The 18,204-nt window shown below is 43.8% G+C and overlaps 1 protein-coding gene across 6 annotated transcripts in view; it reads right to left on the bottom strand.

The window, feature by feature from the left end:
• BICD1 (BICD cargo adaptor 1) overlaps nt 1-18,204 on the bottom strand; it is a 726,242-nt gene that overhangs the window by 435,355 nt on the left and 272,683 nt on the right. For all 6 annotated transcript variants that reach the window (XM_085652393.1, XM_085652395.1, XM_085652396.1 and 3 more), the window contains exon 2: nt 4,425-4,637. In XM_085652393.1, coding sequence (XP_085508519.1) covers nt 4,425-4,637 — 213 coding nt within the window. The remainder of the gene's footprint in view (nt 1-4,424; nt 4,638-18,204) is intronic.

Below are 18,204 nucleotides of genomic sequence, written 5' to 3'. Positions count from 1 at the left end.
GGCTCAGTGCAAAGAAAGCGAACACACGGTGCAGGGTGATAGCGACAGGAATATTTGCCCAAAAGTGCACCACCCATTGGGTGGAGCTGTGAAGAGAAAAACAAAACACAGCTATTCTAATATTCGAATGCTGGTATTAAAGTAATGTTGACGATAGTAGTCTGTTTATGAGCGATCTCTTCCCAATATTATGCCTTTGTTGTATTGAGACGTTTTGTGTAGCGCACGTACAGCTAACGAGGCGTTGGAATGAAAGGTGGTTGCGTGTAATGGCCACACTCATCTTCTTTAAATGTCACTTCAAATATTTTTCTTGAATCAATTGTCTCATTCTGTACTTTAAAGATATTCACAGCACAAGTGTTTGCTTCTGACCACAGTATTACAGATTCACAAGCATGTTGTTTCCCTATAAAATTCAAGATGGCTGCTGCAGCCCCTCTGCTTGCACTCACTTTGCCTTTTAAAAGAGCTGAGCAGGAAACAGCAACTCCTCATAGTTCTACTAATAAAGGTTAGTCTTTTGCTTTCAAGCCCTGTCTGCATGGCATGGGGCCCTGGAACGTCAAATCAGATATATTTTCAATAAAGATCTGGAGTCTTGCTCAGTACGTTGTTTCCCTTTCTTCTGTGTAAGCTCAGAGTAGAACAGCTGCATTGATTCTTCTCACTTTAAATTGATACTTTAGCTCTGTTAGTAGTCCTGATACTACTGTTAACTGCTGGAAGAGTGGCTCTAATCTTTTTATATCTGGCGAATGCTCATTGTGTTGAAATACAGCCCATTTCACTGCTTTAGCATCCAGTCTAATCTGATTTCATCTGCTAAGTGCCTGCTGGCATTTGTTCATTTTCTGGCTGGGCATCAGATGAGATGATTCATTTGTAAAATTAATACCAGTGACTTAAGGCCCCACGTGCTGTAAACAAGGCTTAAAGCTGGAAGAAAGCAGCTGTGATGCAGCGTTGAAAGTACAGATGGGCAATGGAGAGTGGTTGCCAGCCTGTCGCAGTGTCCCTTGCGAGAGGCAGAAAAGAAACCTGAGCAGGTTCAAGGCTTGTAGCAAGAACATCTGAGGGTGCCTTTGAGAAGGATATCTACTATCTGTGGGCAACATCATACCCTCCTTTTCTCAGGACTAAAATAAGACCTGAGGTGGCGGGGATATTAGTTGGCCTTCTTATCAATATGAACTTCTTCCATACAATGAAAGAGATGCCCTAGGCTGCTTCCGCTGAGCTGAAGAGCTAGCTCGTCTTCTGTGCTTCCTCCCTCACAACTCCTGTTTTCCAGATGACCTTTAGTATTAAGCATGGCAATTTGGAGATTTAGCCTTCTTGCTGTCATGAAAGCTGCTGCACACGTATTAGCATGCTTCTCCTATTCAAAGATTCCCGCAGACCTCCATAGGCGAAGTAGTGGGGTCATTTATTATGGAAGGCAAATGTGGGGCCTTCTCTAAAAATGGTTAATGCCCAATTTAGAGGTGAGAGGAGCTTCAGGTTTCTTCTGGCAGCACCTCCAGTCGCTTTACCTATGGCAACCTTTGACCAACAACCCGTCAGCCACAGGCCTTTAAATCTCAGAAGGAACCCACTATTTAGGGCAGCTTTTCCACCATACATATTTGCTGTTCAGGACCACCAAGGAAAGTCTGGATTGTCAACCAAGATCAACAGAAGTAAAACCCACACGTTGTGGGAAAACTCCTGGTGCGTTTAAGGCACTTATTTATTGGTTTGCAGACATAAACTTAATCCCTAGGCGTTTGTTTCTGCTAAATATAAATGCTGACAGTCCACCATGCATGGCAGCCAGGCGGTATTTTATGTGTACGATAGGGCTTCTGCTACTCCAGTGAATGCACTTTGCCAAGATGATCCCTGCCATGTTGTTAGCGATCACTTAATATGATGGGGATCACTAAGTATGATGGGCGGTCTTTGGGGGACCACTAAGTATGGTGGACAGTTTTTGGGGGATCACTACAATTGGTGTCTGGTCTTCAGCTCAAAAAGTAGAGGTAATGGCCTCCAACAGCCTGGCTGACCACCCGTCCTACTCTAAATAACCTCCAAAAATACAAGGGCTAAAAGAGGTGAGGATAGAGCTGGTATGGATATGTGACGACCAATGGATTTAAAGTGTATTTTATGGCTGACGGGAATGGATTGTGTAATGGCTGATTATTGGCTGGAAGGGATGATCATGGCATAAATGATGGGACTGTGGCATATCATGGGTGTTTGTATTAGTGAATGACATGGCCGGTGAGATTAAGTCATATTATATATGGTGACATGAGGACATGTTATAGATTCAAGAAATATGAAATAGCATAGCTGGGAGAATGTGACGTGCCTCGACTAGGGCATATTAAGGTGTTGTGAATCGGGCATATCATGGTTGAAGGGATTTGGAATGTCATGGCTGATGAGATTATGACATATCCAAGCAGATGGTAGTTGTGTGGATGCCATAAATGATGGAGCTGAGGAATGTAAAGATTCATGGGACTGGAGCATGCTGCGTCTAATCTGCTTGAGGCATGTCATAGTTTACAGGATGAGGGCATAACATGATTGATAGGACTAGAGAGTGTCATGCTGATGGAACTGCATAAATAATGGACAATTGTGCTAGCCCGTATAGTGGCTAATTTAACGGGGGCACACTGTTGGTGATAGAACTGGGCTGCATAATAGCTTATTAAACTGGGGTGCATCTTAGTTTATGGAGCAAGTGTGTGTCATGGATGTTGGAAAAAATAACTGCTTTTTGAAAACTGAAATAGCAAACGGCTCTTCCTTCTAGCAACGTGTAGCCCACAGAGTTTATCGCTCTAGGCTATTGGGATAATGTGTTGGAGGGTAGTTAGTTTCATGCTGTAGACATTACAGTAACATGCAATTCATGGTGCATTGGGGGTACCGTGGTACAGCCAGGACTGGACAGGACTCTAAATTAAAATCAACCCTTACAAATATGTTCTAACACGTCCCACACTCAAAGAGGCTGTGACTAGAATGGGTCCATGAGGGCAATGATGGGTGATGCTCTGAAACCTTCCTCCAGCCTGCAGCACAACTTGCCATTAGGTAAATGAGTAATTTTAGTTGTTGGAGGCCCCTGTAGGGCTTTTGGAACTCGTGATCTGCATTACTATTATCCCACACTAACTGCAAATAAACTTTTTAGTCCCTCCATTGGCTGGCGAGAGAAGGTTATGCGTTGAACCTCACTGTGAAACTTCAGAAAATGGGACAGGTGAGAGGAAAAGGGAGAATGACGATATGGACACAGGTGGATCATGGGGGCAAAAGAGTCAGCCCCAGGGGTGCGGGAATAAGGGACATAGGCTAGGGGAGGGTACAGAGACCTAGCAAGTCCCAAACATAATATATGACAGCCAAACATCCGTTGACGGTAATCATATACCAAGCCTCTTCATTTAACACCATTTTTGTTTTGTTTTTTAGAGTTTTTTATCACCCGAACCAGACCCGAAGATATCAGGTATCAAAGCACTTTACATGAGCACCAGTTTCGTTACAGATGGACGCATTCAGTTTTGTTGGGCATGAGGCGATTAAGTGATTTGCCCAGAACCACAGGATGTTGAGCGTCTGCCCAGACTCGAACCTGGTTCTTCAGCTTCAGAGTCGACCGCTCTAGCCATAAGGCTACATCCTCTCCCCATGATAGGAAGCTGCCAACTACAACTTTTACATACTTGCAGAACTCCATTGGATATGGCACATAATACAGAAATATTTTAATAGACCTGTTGTTTTCATGACTTTTCTGGTATAGGTCATCACTATGTGGAATAGAAGGCTGGGATCTCTTGGGTGAAGCCAGCCTCTCGCACAGTTACTTGGCCATTTGCCCAAATACATGGAAGTGATAAGTTTCCTACCTATGAAGTTTACCTACCATCGAACTTGTGACAGTACATAAATGCTATAAATGATACTTTCCCACCGTGGATGTGGGTAGCCATCAAATAGACTCAATCAAACAGGTATGTCCATATTTGTAAGAAAATCAAACCAGAACCATATTTTACCAGGTTACTCACCTGAAGCATTCACTACGTTTCGAAGATTTCTGTAAATCTGTTTCAATCATGACGGCCCCATCCATGCTCCGATTTATAGCTAAAACCAAGTTGTGGATCCTAAGTGCAGAACATTCACCAGTGTATTCGCTAACCTACCAAAGACTGGCATTTTACGTTGTGTCTATTGCTAGATTATTTCATTCCTAAGAGTTGTTTTGTGCTTTTGTCCCCGGATCGGAGGAAAACCAGCCTCAGGGACCATGAACGCAAAGCTTTCTCAAGGCAAGAGGAACAGCTAGGAATTGTACATTTGCTGACACAGTGGGTTTAAGGAGGGAAAATTGGGTGTCAATTATTTACCTCCTTCAGGTCCCGGACAACCGCTGTGAGTCGGTCATTCTCGCCCTGGACGTTGGCCACCACAGTCCGGCTTTGCTTCACCTCGTTCTGTATCTCCAGAATCCTCCCCAGGTAGTAGGCTTCTTTCGACGCATTTTCCTGCAGAAGAGTCTCCTCCCTGGTCTCACCATCTTCAGCAACTTTGCGATGGATGGAGAACGACTGTCCAAAGGCCTGCAAATGCAACCAGTCAATACATGAGGACAGGAAGCAAATGCTACTGGATAAGCACCATTAATGGTGACACACATGGTCTAATAAACTCAAAATCAAATGATATATTTAATTTAAAATGAGAACAAGAACTTTGTGATCTGGTAGTAGCATTATCATTTTTTTTTTTCTATTGTCATTACCATAACATACTGTGCACGCGAATAAACAGCTTATCGTGATAGGAGCTCTAATACTGCAAATGTTATATCACGATGAAGGTATCTACCTAGACTTTCCTGCAATTCTTCTAAATACCTTTTCCTGCCTTCAGAACACACGGCACTACTTGTAACTAAAATACCATCAAACAGCAAAAGCATGTGATGGTGCAATGCTTTTTAGGTCTGGCTTGAAAGCTTTAGCTCTCTAGCTGAGCTTTTTGCCACTATTCTTTACATGATGGTACATTGTAGTTTTGTGATGTCAAATATACCCTCAGTCATGTGATGGGACACATTATATGTATATATGCAAATATTAAAACTGCACAATTGAGTAGCAAGGATTCTGTAATATTAGGGCTTATAGATATTCAAAAGCAATACTTCAGTCCTAATATGATGCCAAATCATGTTTCTTGCTTACCATGTGTGCCCCCATAACGCAGAATCAATACTCTCCAGGGAAAACAATTGTGTAATGCGCCAACATTTATAAGCGTTTAAATATTGACCTAAAGAGAGTGGTGGGTTATTCAATAGCAAAACATAGATACACAAGGGACAGGACTACTGGAACAAAGAATCCAGCTGAATTCAGAGTGTAGCCACATTGCATTACATCAACTTACATTCCAGACAGGAAACAAACATCAACCAATACACACCTTATCCCATAACGAACTTCAAATGACAAAATCACACAGGCATGACCCTGTGTGTCCTAAATCCCAAACTCAGGAATTCCTAGACCTCAGCATGGATTGGGAGCCCAGCCCAAGTGCCTCCTGAAACTTATAAGGAATGCTTTTCTTTTTGGACTGGCATTGATCTGATCTTTTACGTTGGCAAGGGGAGCAGTCGAGTTTTGCCAGTTAGGGATGTTTCACCTCACATTTAGTTGGACTGTGCCTCCTCCCATTACACTGCTCACCTCTTCCCGTGGTCTATAGTAGGCAGAAAGCTACAAGTAGAGCTCTTTACAAAACTCCAAAATAAAATATGCCCTCCCAGATTACTGCTAAGCAAATAAAAATAGAAAGAAAAGGTCAGATCATGCATAACGCAATGCATTTCAAGGCACCTTACGCATACTGTTCTATCACATATCACTTATTTGAATGGCACACAAAATGCAACTTCAAACTAAACAGAATTATTTGTATCATCTTTTTTTACCAATTATATTTGTGCAGATTGATATTTAATTCTGAAAACATATAAAGAATTGCAGGTTGCTGGTATCAGCCATGTGATCTGCCATGTTTAATCTTATTTTGTAGCAGTGCACAGACCGCAAGGCTGGCGTTCCCTGATACATTTTAGAAAAACCTATTAGATCTTATTAGATACATTAGCTCTTAATAATATAAGCACTTTTTTTACTCTCTCCGTAGTCAGCCTTTATTTAATGGAATATCCAGCAATCAAGTTATTAGGCTAAGTAAGGTAAATGTACAACCCTGGGGCGCATCAAACTGGGTTTACTAAGACTGGTGGATTTAAAATAAACAAAGAGTAATTTAAAGTGCAATTGAGCTATGGTTCGAAATAAGGAATTGCATATACGGACTAGATTAAACTTTGACCACAACTTAATAAAAAAGAGGATTTAGGCCATCCTCTATGATGCAGTGTCCACTAACTAGTGATGATTTGCCAAATATTGGCCAAAGGAGTCCATTTCTCCAATAATGTCTATTGACGCTTAGACCCACATTTTCAACCCTGCCTGGGTAATCTGTTTGCTAAAGTTGCTTAATAATGTCATGGATGAAATCACTTCCTGTATCAGTATCTGCCTGTTAAACTTAAACATTGGCAATTCTTTAAAATATGCTGAAACCGTAGTCCAGCTTCAGATACCAAGGGCAACATCTTCACCCCAACTAATTCTTTACAAAATAATTTAAACGTATTAAATATTGAAATACTAAATCATCCAGAGACATGTTTGACGAGGAAGGATTACGTTTGGTCACATGCCTTGTGGAAGGCTGCGATGTTACACAGACTGATAGATTTATACTGCATATGTTACACAGCACGATACGAGCCAGAATTCGCAATGCTCCTCTAGAACCGCCTGAATTCCACCCACCATCATTGATAATCACAACTGATGGAACACATTTATCATCCAGACTTTACCACACAGCGTCCAATAGGAAACCTGTGTCTGACAGAGCAGCCAGAGTGGCCTGGGAGAGAGACTTGGGTACCCCTTACCGGACAAGACGTGCTTCTACTGTTGCGAAGAATACAGATGAGCCTCAAATAATCATCTAAACAAACGTTTTCATTTTAAATACTTACATCACTCATATACCACTTAATGTCCAAATTTGACCCTACCAAACCCCATAACTGCCCCAAAGAGGCTGCTGAGCACGCTGACGTCATCCACTTGGCGTGGAACTGTGCACCTATACTGGCACACTGGGAGGTAGTGTTTCATGTCTTGTCACAGGTGGTGGAGGCCGAGGTGGAACCCACTCAGCTTACAGCCCTCTTGGGATATGTCCAACCACTGCGAAGGGAATTCGGCCATACACCGCCATCGCGCTAATATAGCCAAACGCCAAGTATCTATGCATTGGGGAGTCACATCCCACCCCACAGTTAAACGCTGGATGCAACACTCAGTAAAGTGCGACAATACAAGTGATGTCTAGGCCTCTCTCCAGCCGCCTGCATCTGGACCTAAACACATTTGGCAGTCGCTGAGATCATACTTACAGTGGTTTCCATTAGAAAATGGAAACCACTCCCTGGACTAATGCACACCGCTAAGCGAAGCCGGCACGCAGATTTGACCCCAAGTGAACTGCACACAATGCTCAGCCTCCTTCCCTCTTCCCTCTTCCCTCCCCCCTCTATCCCTACATATATAGCCTCGGCGGGAAGGGGAACCGCATCTCCCGATAGTGGACACCCCCTCCTTAGAAATGGGTACTTTACTTTTCCCACAACTCTATGCTCGGTACCATGGATATCACGCGCTCCTCGTTCTATACTTTAATGTTGCACCACAAATCCATTTATAATGTACAACAAAGAGAAATGATAACCTGATATCTGACCCACTGCGGGTTATAATGTACAGCCTTTTTATGTCTCGCCTGACCCAGCGCATGCGCTGGTCTGGCGAGACTTATTGAGACTTATTGAAAGGGCTCCAAAAAGTGCTACCAGGCCAGCCTAGAGCTACAGTGCATGTGCGCGGGCGCGCGCGCCGCGCTTTACTGCGATTACTTTCACTTTTGCGGCCTCAAGGCCACTTTGATGTTTGTTCGTGATCACGATAGCGATCACTTTCACTTTGCATAGACAATAGGTCTCGCTTTTGGGACCTTATAAGTATTTAGTTATGCAACTGTTGCATGGCTAAACACTTATAAGGTCCTAAAGGCGAGACCTATTGGCTATGCCAATGCTTGTTTTTATTCCGAGACGAACTGTTCTGTTTTTGTTGTATTCTGTTATGCTCTATAAAACTAAATAAAACAAATAATTAAAAAAAAGAAATACTAAATCATCCAGATAATCTTGACGATCTCGTGGAAAACAAGAAGCAATCATGTTTCTTAGCAGTCTTATAGCTTGACCTTTAAATATTTTAATTACCGTACAAGGTATGATCTAATGCCAACGAGGAGCACTAAAATAAGAACTGGATGGCAGAGAAGGTGGCATGTAGCACAAATCCTGTTAAACTAGATGCATATTTAAGTCTGAAGCGTGGGTGTTAAATTAGTATTTGTGGAGCATATGTTTTCTTTATGCAGCAAAACACCAAGGAGGAAGTGCTCCCGGGGAGAGGAAAATGGAAATAATACTTTGTCTGATGCACAGAAAACAATTATTAGGATTCATGGGTGTTGAGATTGTATATTTCACTAAATATCACGGGGGAAGGAGGTGGAAGTACACCAGAGAACATTTCCAGAATTTTCTTCTTTTGATCTTACAGCAAATTGCAATGATGAAGATGCCTTTTGTCTTTGGCTTTAAATGGAAGTCGACTTACAGAAAGTATAGATTAATCATTCATTGACTAATAATCACAAAATGAAACAAAGAGATATATGTTGTAAGAGTTATCAATGTCCATATGTTACAAAGAGCCTGTCTAACATATCAGTGGATGATACTGCGTGCTTCAGAATGAGGGCAGACAGGGCATTATATGTTATTGTTCAGGCAGGCTGCAATGAATACTACAGACTTCAAACAAATGTTTACCAGCTGACATCCTCCCTCTTGCAGGTTTCTACTTTCTCCATTTGTGCTGGTTTTTCCGTCTTTCTCATCCCTCGTCTTTCCGCTTTATGTGTTTTTTCCCCTCTCTTGCTATTAGTAAATGTCTGATGGGGTGAAATAGGTGTCGGTCGGTGAATTTGTCAATGACAACATTAACAGTTTGAACTAAAAAAACAACAACAACAAAAGAAATTCACCAACTTTAGTTAGCAGGGCTAACTATAACTTGCGCCCCCGCCATGCTCTGCTTATGATGACCTCACATGACATGTCATCACTGCTGTCATTTGAGATGTCAACAGTGATATCAAAAATGATTTCATAGAACATGTCATGAGGGATGTCACATGTGAGGTCATAAGCAGTCCATGGCAGGAGCACAAATTATAACTGGTGAATTTCCGCTTTTCTTTTTGTTCAAAACGTTAATGTTGTCACTGACAAATTCACCTAACTATACCATTACTTTAACCTTTGTTTTTAAGTGAATTTCTAAGTTTTTAAAAAACTGATCTTTTTATTACACCTAACTATAACATTACTTTACCCTTTGTTTTTTTAGTGAATTTATAGTTTTAAAATAAATGTAAAGTAATATTTAATTACCATATGTAAATGCAAATACCACTCCCTGGGGCTTTGCACAACTTTCATGGGGAGAAGGGCATGCGACCCCCCCTCCCTGTGCTGACTTCAGCCCTGGGGACCCCATTCCCCGGGGCCTGGCCCAGTTTCCATGGGGTGGAGGGCACATTGCCTCCCTTCCCGGGCTGACTTTGGACCCGGGGACCCCATCCCTCAGGGCCCAATGTCATTCTTAGAGGGAGAGGGGTATCCGGCACTCCTCCCCGGGCCAATTTAGGCCCCAGGGATCTCATCTCCCACTGGCATGCACAATAAAAGTAAAAGGTAAGTGCTCTGATGTCCATCCAGGACACCCACCATACTCTAGTTGATGGCCGCCGGGGGAGCCCCAAGGCCCCTGGTACCCCAGCTGTCTCCAAGCACACAGCTCCTCATGCTACTCCCTGTGGGCAGGAGCAATATTTTAATCTGTTGCCGCATGTTAAATTTCAGCCCCAGGGGGGCGGGCTCTATGGGGCCTTTAGAAGCTCAGGTAGGGGGTGTGCGTCCTCTCCTTCCCATATAAAAACATTTTGGCCTCTGCAGGCTCGGTAATGAGGGCAGTGTGCCCCCCCTACCCATAACAAGTTGTTTAGTGCCAGGGGCGGGCTTCCTGGGCCCTCTGCAGGCTCGAGGAGGAAGAGCACAAAGTCCCCTCCCCTTTATGAACACAGCCCCATGGCTTATAGTTAATAAATGCGGCCCAGCAAGCATTTCTTTTTTCGATCCCACAAAAGTCACCAAGTATTGTATCATTTTTTGCAAACAATTTTTTCTTTGTGGCCTAAGGGGGGGGGGGGGTACCCATGGGGCCTAGGGGTGTCAGGCTACCATGCCCCCTTATATTATTTGTATATTTAAACTTTAGACAGTGGACTAAGTCCCGAAATCCTGTAATGGCTGCCAGCAGCATTTTTCTCATGTTGCTGGAAGCCAGTCTGAATCCTACAGAAGCCAGATGGCGCAAGGGAAATACAGCTCCCTGGGCCAATCAGAATGCTCTATTTTTAAATTGGCACCCCCACAAGAGTCTCCCAAGAGTCTCTGGGACCCAATCGTCCAGATATGCAGTTATTTTTGTTGCTTAATTTCTCAAAAGCTTCTGAACGGATTTACACCAAATCACAAAAAGCACAATCTGTGGGCCAAGATCTAGTTTCCTACTAAATTTGATGTAATTACGTTCAGCAGTTTTTGCTGTAGTCTTGTCTAAAGAAGTCTGTAGAAAATACATGGGACCCCCTTTTTTCACAGCCCCTGCTGACGAATCACCACCAAACTTTTCAGGAAGGAGCTGAGGTGGATAAACTTTGTTTTTGGAAAGTTTTGTGAAGATTCAGCAAATGGGGCCAAAGGTATTAGCAAAAGAGGTTTGGTATAAATGTGAGTTGGAAAGTCGATAACATCACAGCTTCTCCCACCCTACACAGAATAACCCCGACATCAAGCTCAATTATTTTGGAAGGTAGAGAGGACAGAAATAATAAACGAAGAGTGTTCGGGCGCTTCCAAAGTCTCTCATCGACTTGAGTATTGTAAATATTTTGCATTTAAGGATTTTTTGTAATCGTATGAGTAAATGGGAATTTAAACCAATCTAGATTTTATAAGTAATACTGAAAATGTTTTTTGAAATGAAACGGCCAGCGAATACCATCTCTACTGCATTGGGCTCCTTTGTTTATGAACAATTATATTTGCTAAAATGCTATATGATTCATCGCGCTCCTTAATGGCACATATGAGTTTATAAAAGACGGAATCGAATGTACCCATTCCTCAGCGGTTCCTATTGATTAACGCGTTACCAACTATCTCTTACATTCTGCTTGTTTAGAGTTCATTACAAAATCCCAGACTGTTCACCCACAGTGCCAATTGACCTCAAATTTTGTGATGCGTTTAATTAATGTAGATAAACCTTAAATGCAAATGCTGATATGCAAATTGCCCTACCTTGCACTTGGATTGTGCCTTTTTAGTACACATAGAGAAAGTCTGCTTCAAACCTCTTGAGCAGAAGCTGATTTGACCATTTTAAACCACAGACATGAATTAAAATCGAAGATATTTTATGTACAAGACTGCTGACTTCTGAATTATGATAAACGCATGAGATAAACAATGGCGGCGTCATGTTGCAATCACTTGGGCAGCCTCCGTGGCTTTATGGCAGCCATAAACATATGTGGCTGTGTCTATGTGATCAATGAGTAGAACCCCACCAGATGCATATGTTATAAGCACTGTGATGTACTCCAAAAACAAAAAAAGGCAGATTATCTCTGGCAGACAGAAAGGTTATCAAACAGTATGTCTCTAGATGAAACGGGGTAATCGTACATGGGATATAGTCCCCCTTGCCTTACATTATAAGGATGTTGCAAATCACAGAGGAGTTCTATGACCATATCGAAGAATGAGGCCAGAACCTTTATACGGTTTTCGATCTCCGAGATAATTTGCAATATCCCTATTGTGTACGGCAGGTGGTTCTTCATTTCTTTTAAATCATGGTCACATCATCATCTGCCCCAAAACCACTTAAATCCTTGGAGCATAGCTCAGCCATTTGAAAGAGAAAGCATGTTGACAAACATGAAGAATAAAAATAGAATCTCTAGTGCAAAAGTAAACACATCAAAAAACGGATAGATATTTGTTGCTTGTCATTGTACAGCTAGAAAAAGAGAGCAGAAGAAAGAAGGGCGATGTTTTGTTTTTGTTCTTTAAACAGCTGCTTTTAATATGCTCTGTAATGTGACCTGCCATTACCCTTGCTGCTCACTCTGGTAGCAGGCATTGTGATGTCAGGACTCAACTTTAATTAGTTATTACAGTTCAGTATCTACGTCATATTTTTATAATCGGCGAACGGGCGTGTCTCAAGTCGCCGACTATAAAGAAATTAGAGATGGATTTTTAATAATGGGATTGCAGAATTCCGTGTATTATAAGTCTGTAACTACCTACAAAGTACAACCACAGTGAGTATGGAGAGATAATTTCCAGTGGCAAAAAAGTCCTATTGTAAAAGACATACTGCATCAAAAAAACACTATTATACTCACACAACACGCATGTTACTATGCAACAAGTAACAAAGGTAGCAGTGAGGCTCTGTGTCTTATCGTATTGCTAGGTCCATATGTGTGTGTCTTTCCCTGTTGTGTTGTGTCTCTAATGGGGATACTGTATTTACAGTCATGATTGTTTGTTGTTGGTAAGCCCCTGTCACAGCAAGGTGTGGATAGGTGCATGCACTAGCTATCCCTCCATCTTCCATCCTATATGGCTGTTCAGCTCCTAATATCACACCGCAACTCATCAGTGGGATCCGGTGAGTGAAGGAAGCCATCAGCCCACAGCTGACAGTCAAAAGGAATGTGCTAAGCTCTATTCTGGAGCTCAGTTTCCTATTTCCAGCATGGGAGCTTTAATGGAATCCATCCCCTCGCTTGACAGGGTTCAGAATGGATGGAATTCTCTGCTGATTGAAGAGGTGCATCACAGGCCCTTGCACTGCAGATACTGTGTCTAGAGAGTGCTGCTCCCTTCCTGTAGAGCACTCTCAAGAGAGAGCAGTGTAAAGTCTCCCTCAGATTGTGAGTGAACGGGGGAGGGAAACAATGAATGCCACACCGTCTGATACTCGTCCTGCGTCCTCACCTGCTGCTGCTTCTTTACGATACCTCATGCCACAGTGTAGGACAGGTTTCTTGTTGGGCATTACATCACACACAGAGCTTGGCCCTCTCCACAGGCGCCTGCTGTGGTCTGTATGCTAGTAGTGGGCAAATTATATGCAGACAATGTTGTCAAAGAGCTATTATTCTTCAAAAGTAGGTTAACCAGTGGCGGGTGGCATTTCCCGAGAGTGGTAGGGTGGGGGGAGCAATTAAAAAAATGAAAAATAAAAGGTACTTACCTTTTCTAAGAGCGTGACATGCTCCTTTATCCTTCTCTCCTCGAGGCAGGCAGGCTCCCGAATCCCAAACCAATCCTGGCGCTGCTCTCATGCAGCATGAGAGCAGAACTAGGATTGGTGGGAGTGGCCTCTATCAGCGCTCACAAGAGCACTGGAGACCTTTGCCTTCTCTAACTCAGCCGTCTTGGGTTAGAGAGGTTTCAAATGTGCATGCCTGGCTGCCATCGCAAGATGGCCGGGTAAAGAGACGTGCATTTTAAACTCGAGAGCACAAAGCTCCTTGCTGCCACTCAGCAGCAATGGCCTCGCCGCCTCCTGACGCTCAGGTCGGGATGGATATGTTGCTGAAAAATAAATTGGTAATAAATAAACTGTATAACCATTTTCTTTTTTAGCTCTGACCTAGGGCATTTGTTTGTGAGGCGACGCTCCTCTGCTCAAATGGAGGAGCCACCCCTGTTTAACTTTTTTTCTGTCAATTATTTCCATAAAACCAATTGTGCTGTATCAAGATTATAGTTTAGTGTCAATGCGGGGGCACCACTGTGTAACTTTCGTTACACCACTGCTTAAACATTGCAAGAGATTATAGCAGAAGAATGCCTGCATGCTAGGTGGCAAGACACAAGCCTGAATGCGGAAATGTCACCGAGATACCGCTCATGACACCACAATGCAAAGGTATTTTTGAATCTGGCCTTTACTTGATTAAATTTAGGTTTTAATTTGCTACTCAATTATCCTTTAGACCTTTCAACGTGCTTGTGGAATCCGTGGCAATGAGGAGCTAAGAGCAGGCTTTGACCTACTAACTTTGTAAACGCTATCACCATGTGAGTGAGGAAGCAGAGCTTCAATTGGGCGGATCTGGAGTGGGCGTGGGGTTTTGAACTGTCACAGATTTTGAAGAGACAATGGGGGGTTGGGGTCCAGATGAGAAGGTGGGCTTTTGTGCCATGTCCCACCTGAGCACATACTCCTAATACTCCTCAAACATCAAGTAAAACACTTCTGAAGCCACCTATAGTGTCCCCTCTAGGTTGTAAAATACATAATTGATTTTAACCCCACACACCCTCTAAACATGAACTGAAACCCACTCAGTGAGGACATCTCCAGCTCACCTTGTGTTGACGATGTGATATCAGTTGTTCACATGGTGACCATTCGAGAAGTGCCAATATCCTTTGACACATGGTACTATGTGTGATTTGGCAGGTCTGATACCTGCAGGATTATTAGAACTACAATGAAAGATTTAGAAGAAACACTGGGAGGTGGATTGGGGGAATGAACTCCTATCAGTTCTAACATAAACACAAATCAGACAATTCCAAGAAAAATAGGAAACAAATGTAGGGATCACGTGAAAGTCTTGATAAAATTGGCATGTCTGATTACGTTTCACTGGAGGTTCAGAGATCGCTGTCATGGAGTTGCTGTGGTACCTGAGGCCATTGGCATAAGTGCACCTGAGCATCTGGCCATGAGGGACACAGGGTCACGCGGAATAATTCCTAACACTTTGGCCGATGGAGCTCATCACCACTCAAGGCACAGAGGGAGACATGGATCTTCAAGTCATGGTTGGCCCATAGTATTTAGGACACTTGGGGCACTTTGTCACATAGGGAATTCTGAATTAATTCTCAGACCCTGGTAATTACATGTGCTGCATTCCAGTTCATCTTTATTTGCCCAGTGTACCACTTTAGACAGGGACCAGCCATATGCAAATCAACCAGTGACGGCCCGTGTAGGGCGTTTTACCGGGGCGGTGACGTGGCGCAGAGGAGGGGCAGGGCGGGGGGTTGCAAAATGCGGCATACGGCCGAGTTCAGGTAAGTTAAGAAAAAAATTAATAAAACGAATGTCGTTGCGCGCGCTACATCGCCAAATGTGATGCAGCGCGCGCAACGAAATTCGTTTTATTAATTTTTTTCGTAACTTACCTGATACCGGCCGTTTGCTGCATTTTGCAACCCCCCACCCTGCCCCTCCTCTGCGCCACGTCACCGCCCCGGTAAAACGCCCTACACGGGCCATCACTGAATCAACACAGGCAAAGACCTCACTGAGGAGGCCTAAGTAGGCTGAAACGGGTCTGGGTTTGCTTGTGTTCTGGCCCGGAGGAGAGCAGGCCTGGCAGTTTTTGCGAGACTTTTCCTATTGAAGCAGAAACAAGACTGATTTTAACGTGGCGGTCTCTGTCTTAGGGGTGCAGTGGGCAGAAAATGTGATGGACTGGTCTGAGGTCCTGAAAAACACTGTTGACTCATAGTTGTTTTTTGCAAATATGCACTGAGAGCACAGTAGATACTGGCAAGAAAGAGATCTGATGAAATTCCCACTAAGTAGAGGAGGAGGCAAATGTGGACCCTGTGGAAATAGAGTACTATCAGCGTGGAGGACAGGGGGTGTTACCACTAATAAAAACGAAAACACTGATATTGAGAGCCAATGTCAATAAAATCGCAAAGCAGGGTATGCAGTAAGGGTGTTGTCATGAAACCAGAGAAAGCAAGGAGGTTATACACCGTATAATGTATGGCTTATGGCTCCCGGAAGCACCAAGATCTGTCCACAACACTGAAAGATGCTGGAGAATGGGGAACCACTGGGCACAATATCAATACAAGACAACAGAGAGGCTAAACCTCTGTACTCCAAGACCCTAATAACCTGAGCCTATTGCCCCCCCAAGGATGGCATCCATCATCACTTGTGCAACCATCCATGACTCCGCCCCTGCATAAACAAAGAGTATTCAAGCTCTCTCAGCAGTGGTTCTGGGGTGATCTTTGTTTCCTTGGGTGGCATTCTGAACCTGTGTCTTTGGAGTCCTTTCCCTCATTTTTCCCCGGGTTCCTAACCTACGTATTATTTTTGTTCCTAGGGTGGAACAGTTGAGGATTGTGACGGTTGTCTATGATCCTCTTGTGGATTGCATCTCACCCCTGAATCCTGAAATGCAGGAAGTAAGCTTACTGACAGTGATCAGCGCTGTTGGTACTGGTTATGTAATTCACTGGAGTCACTGCGAGATGGCACTGAGGAAAGGCACCACGAAGGACGTGGACATGCCGATGAGCGCAGTCACTGTAAAGCGATGCAGGCACGGGACCTCTCGACCACTAATGAGAATTGGTTGCACTGGTTCTGAGGGGGTGTTTAGTGCTGACAATAAGGGGCACAAATGACACAGCCAATAAGGAGCACCAGGATCACTGGAAGTGATATTCTCTGATGACACTGGTTATGTGTTCACTGGCCCTGAGATGCCACCACTGGTTCTAGAAACACTGATACTGACAGGTGATAGTTATGGTGGACACTGACCCCTGATGCAGAGTGATCTCATGCACCCTGGCACAAATGGTGACTCCCTAATGGCCACTGGGAACTGTGAGACCCTGGGCTATTGCTCCAACATAGGCACAAACTGTAAACACAACAATTTGCATTGGGAGATTTGGCTGATGGTTAAGTATGGAGCATTACAAGGGCACTGATGGCATCGGCAGAAATGCCACAAACAGAACTGAGGGCCTAGGAAGTAACTGAAACCTTGCTTATGTACAGCAGAACCTCTCCTTCTAATCGACATGGGATGCTTTTATAAATAAACGTATGCCATTCGAGAAATGCAAATACAGAGACGGTGGTCAGCTATCCCTTGCCAACCACATTCCCGCATTATCAGCCATTCACAGGGGGTTGCAAATTGTGTACTGCCCAATTAATACTCATTAGGAAGCCCTGATAAAGGGCGATTCCCATACAGATTGCATCACAAATTAGATCAGCTTGCTCAAACCACTTGATGTGCAATTTTCACAACGCTGGGGCCCTATTACATATAGGGTGCACTTTCCCTCTTTGCACCATGGCACACCTTCAAACGGGTGCTCTTGGCACAAACAGGGAAAGAGTGAACGCACCCACCTGCAATAGAATGTCTGGGGAGTCCACGGGACCCCCTGAACTCATCCAGAGGGTTGCCATCAGGGGGTTCACAGAGAGTGTGCTAATTTTCTGTGGCACACTGTCAGTGAATCTCCTGATAGCTTCTTTGCGATTGCGCCTGTGTTCATACTATGGTGTGGATGCACAGGTAAAGATATTTCCTCATTTGCATGGGATTGCCCTCTTGAGATAGAGCTGGATTCCTGATTATATACAGCAACACCATGTGTTCTTTTAGGTATTTTACTGGCGTGAATGGAAACTCAGCGGGCCGGATGGCGTTGCCGAACTGAGTCTGCCGGGACCAGTGGTCGAAGTGGGCGGGAACGGAAGGGCACGGCGTGCCCCTACTTTTTTTATTTTAACATAGTCCATTCCCCTACTTCTTCATTTAAAAAATGCGTCCCAGGACGACAGGAATGCTCTGAGTTTTAAAAAAAAACGACAGGATCATCCAGGCCGGTGTGGTGCATAGCGAAGAAGGCCTCTGCAGTTGCCAGGACCCCCACCCCCTTCCCCACTGTATCTGTGGGCAGGGACCTGCCCAGCAACACTGTAGGAGCCGTGGTGAACTGGAGGAGCAATC

This window comes from Triturus cristatus, chromosome 4_1, assembly GCF_964204655.1.
Source record: "Triturus cristatus chromosome 4_1, aTriCri1.1, whole genome shotgun sequence".
Classification (NCBI taxonomy): domain Eukaryota; kingdom Metazoa; phylum Chordata; class Amphibia; order Caudata; family Salamandridae; genus Triturus; species Triturus cristatus.
This window is presented reverse-complemented; position numbering and strand designations above follow the sequence as displayed.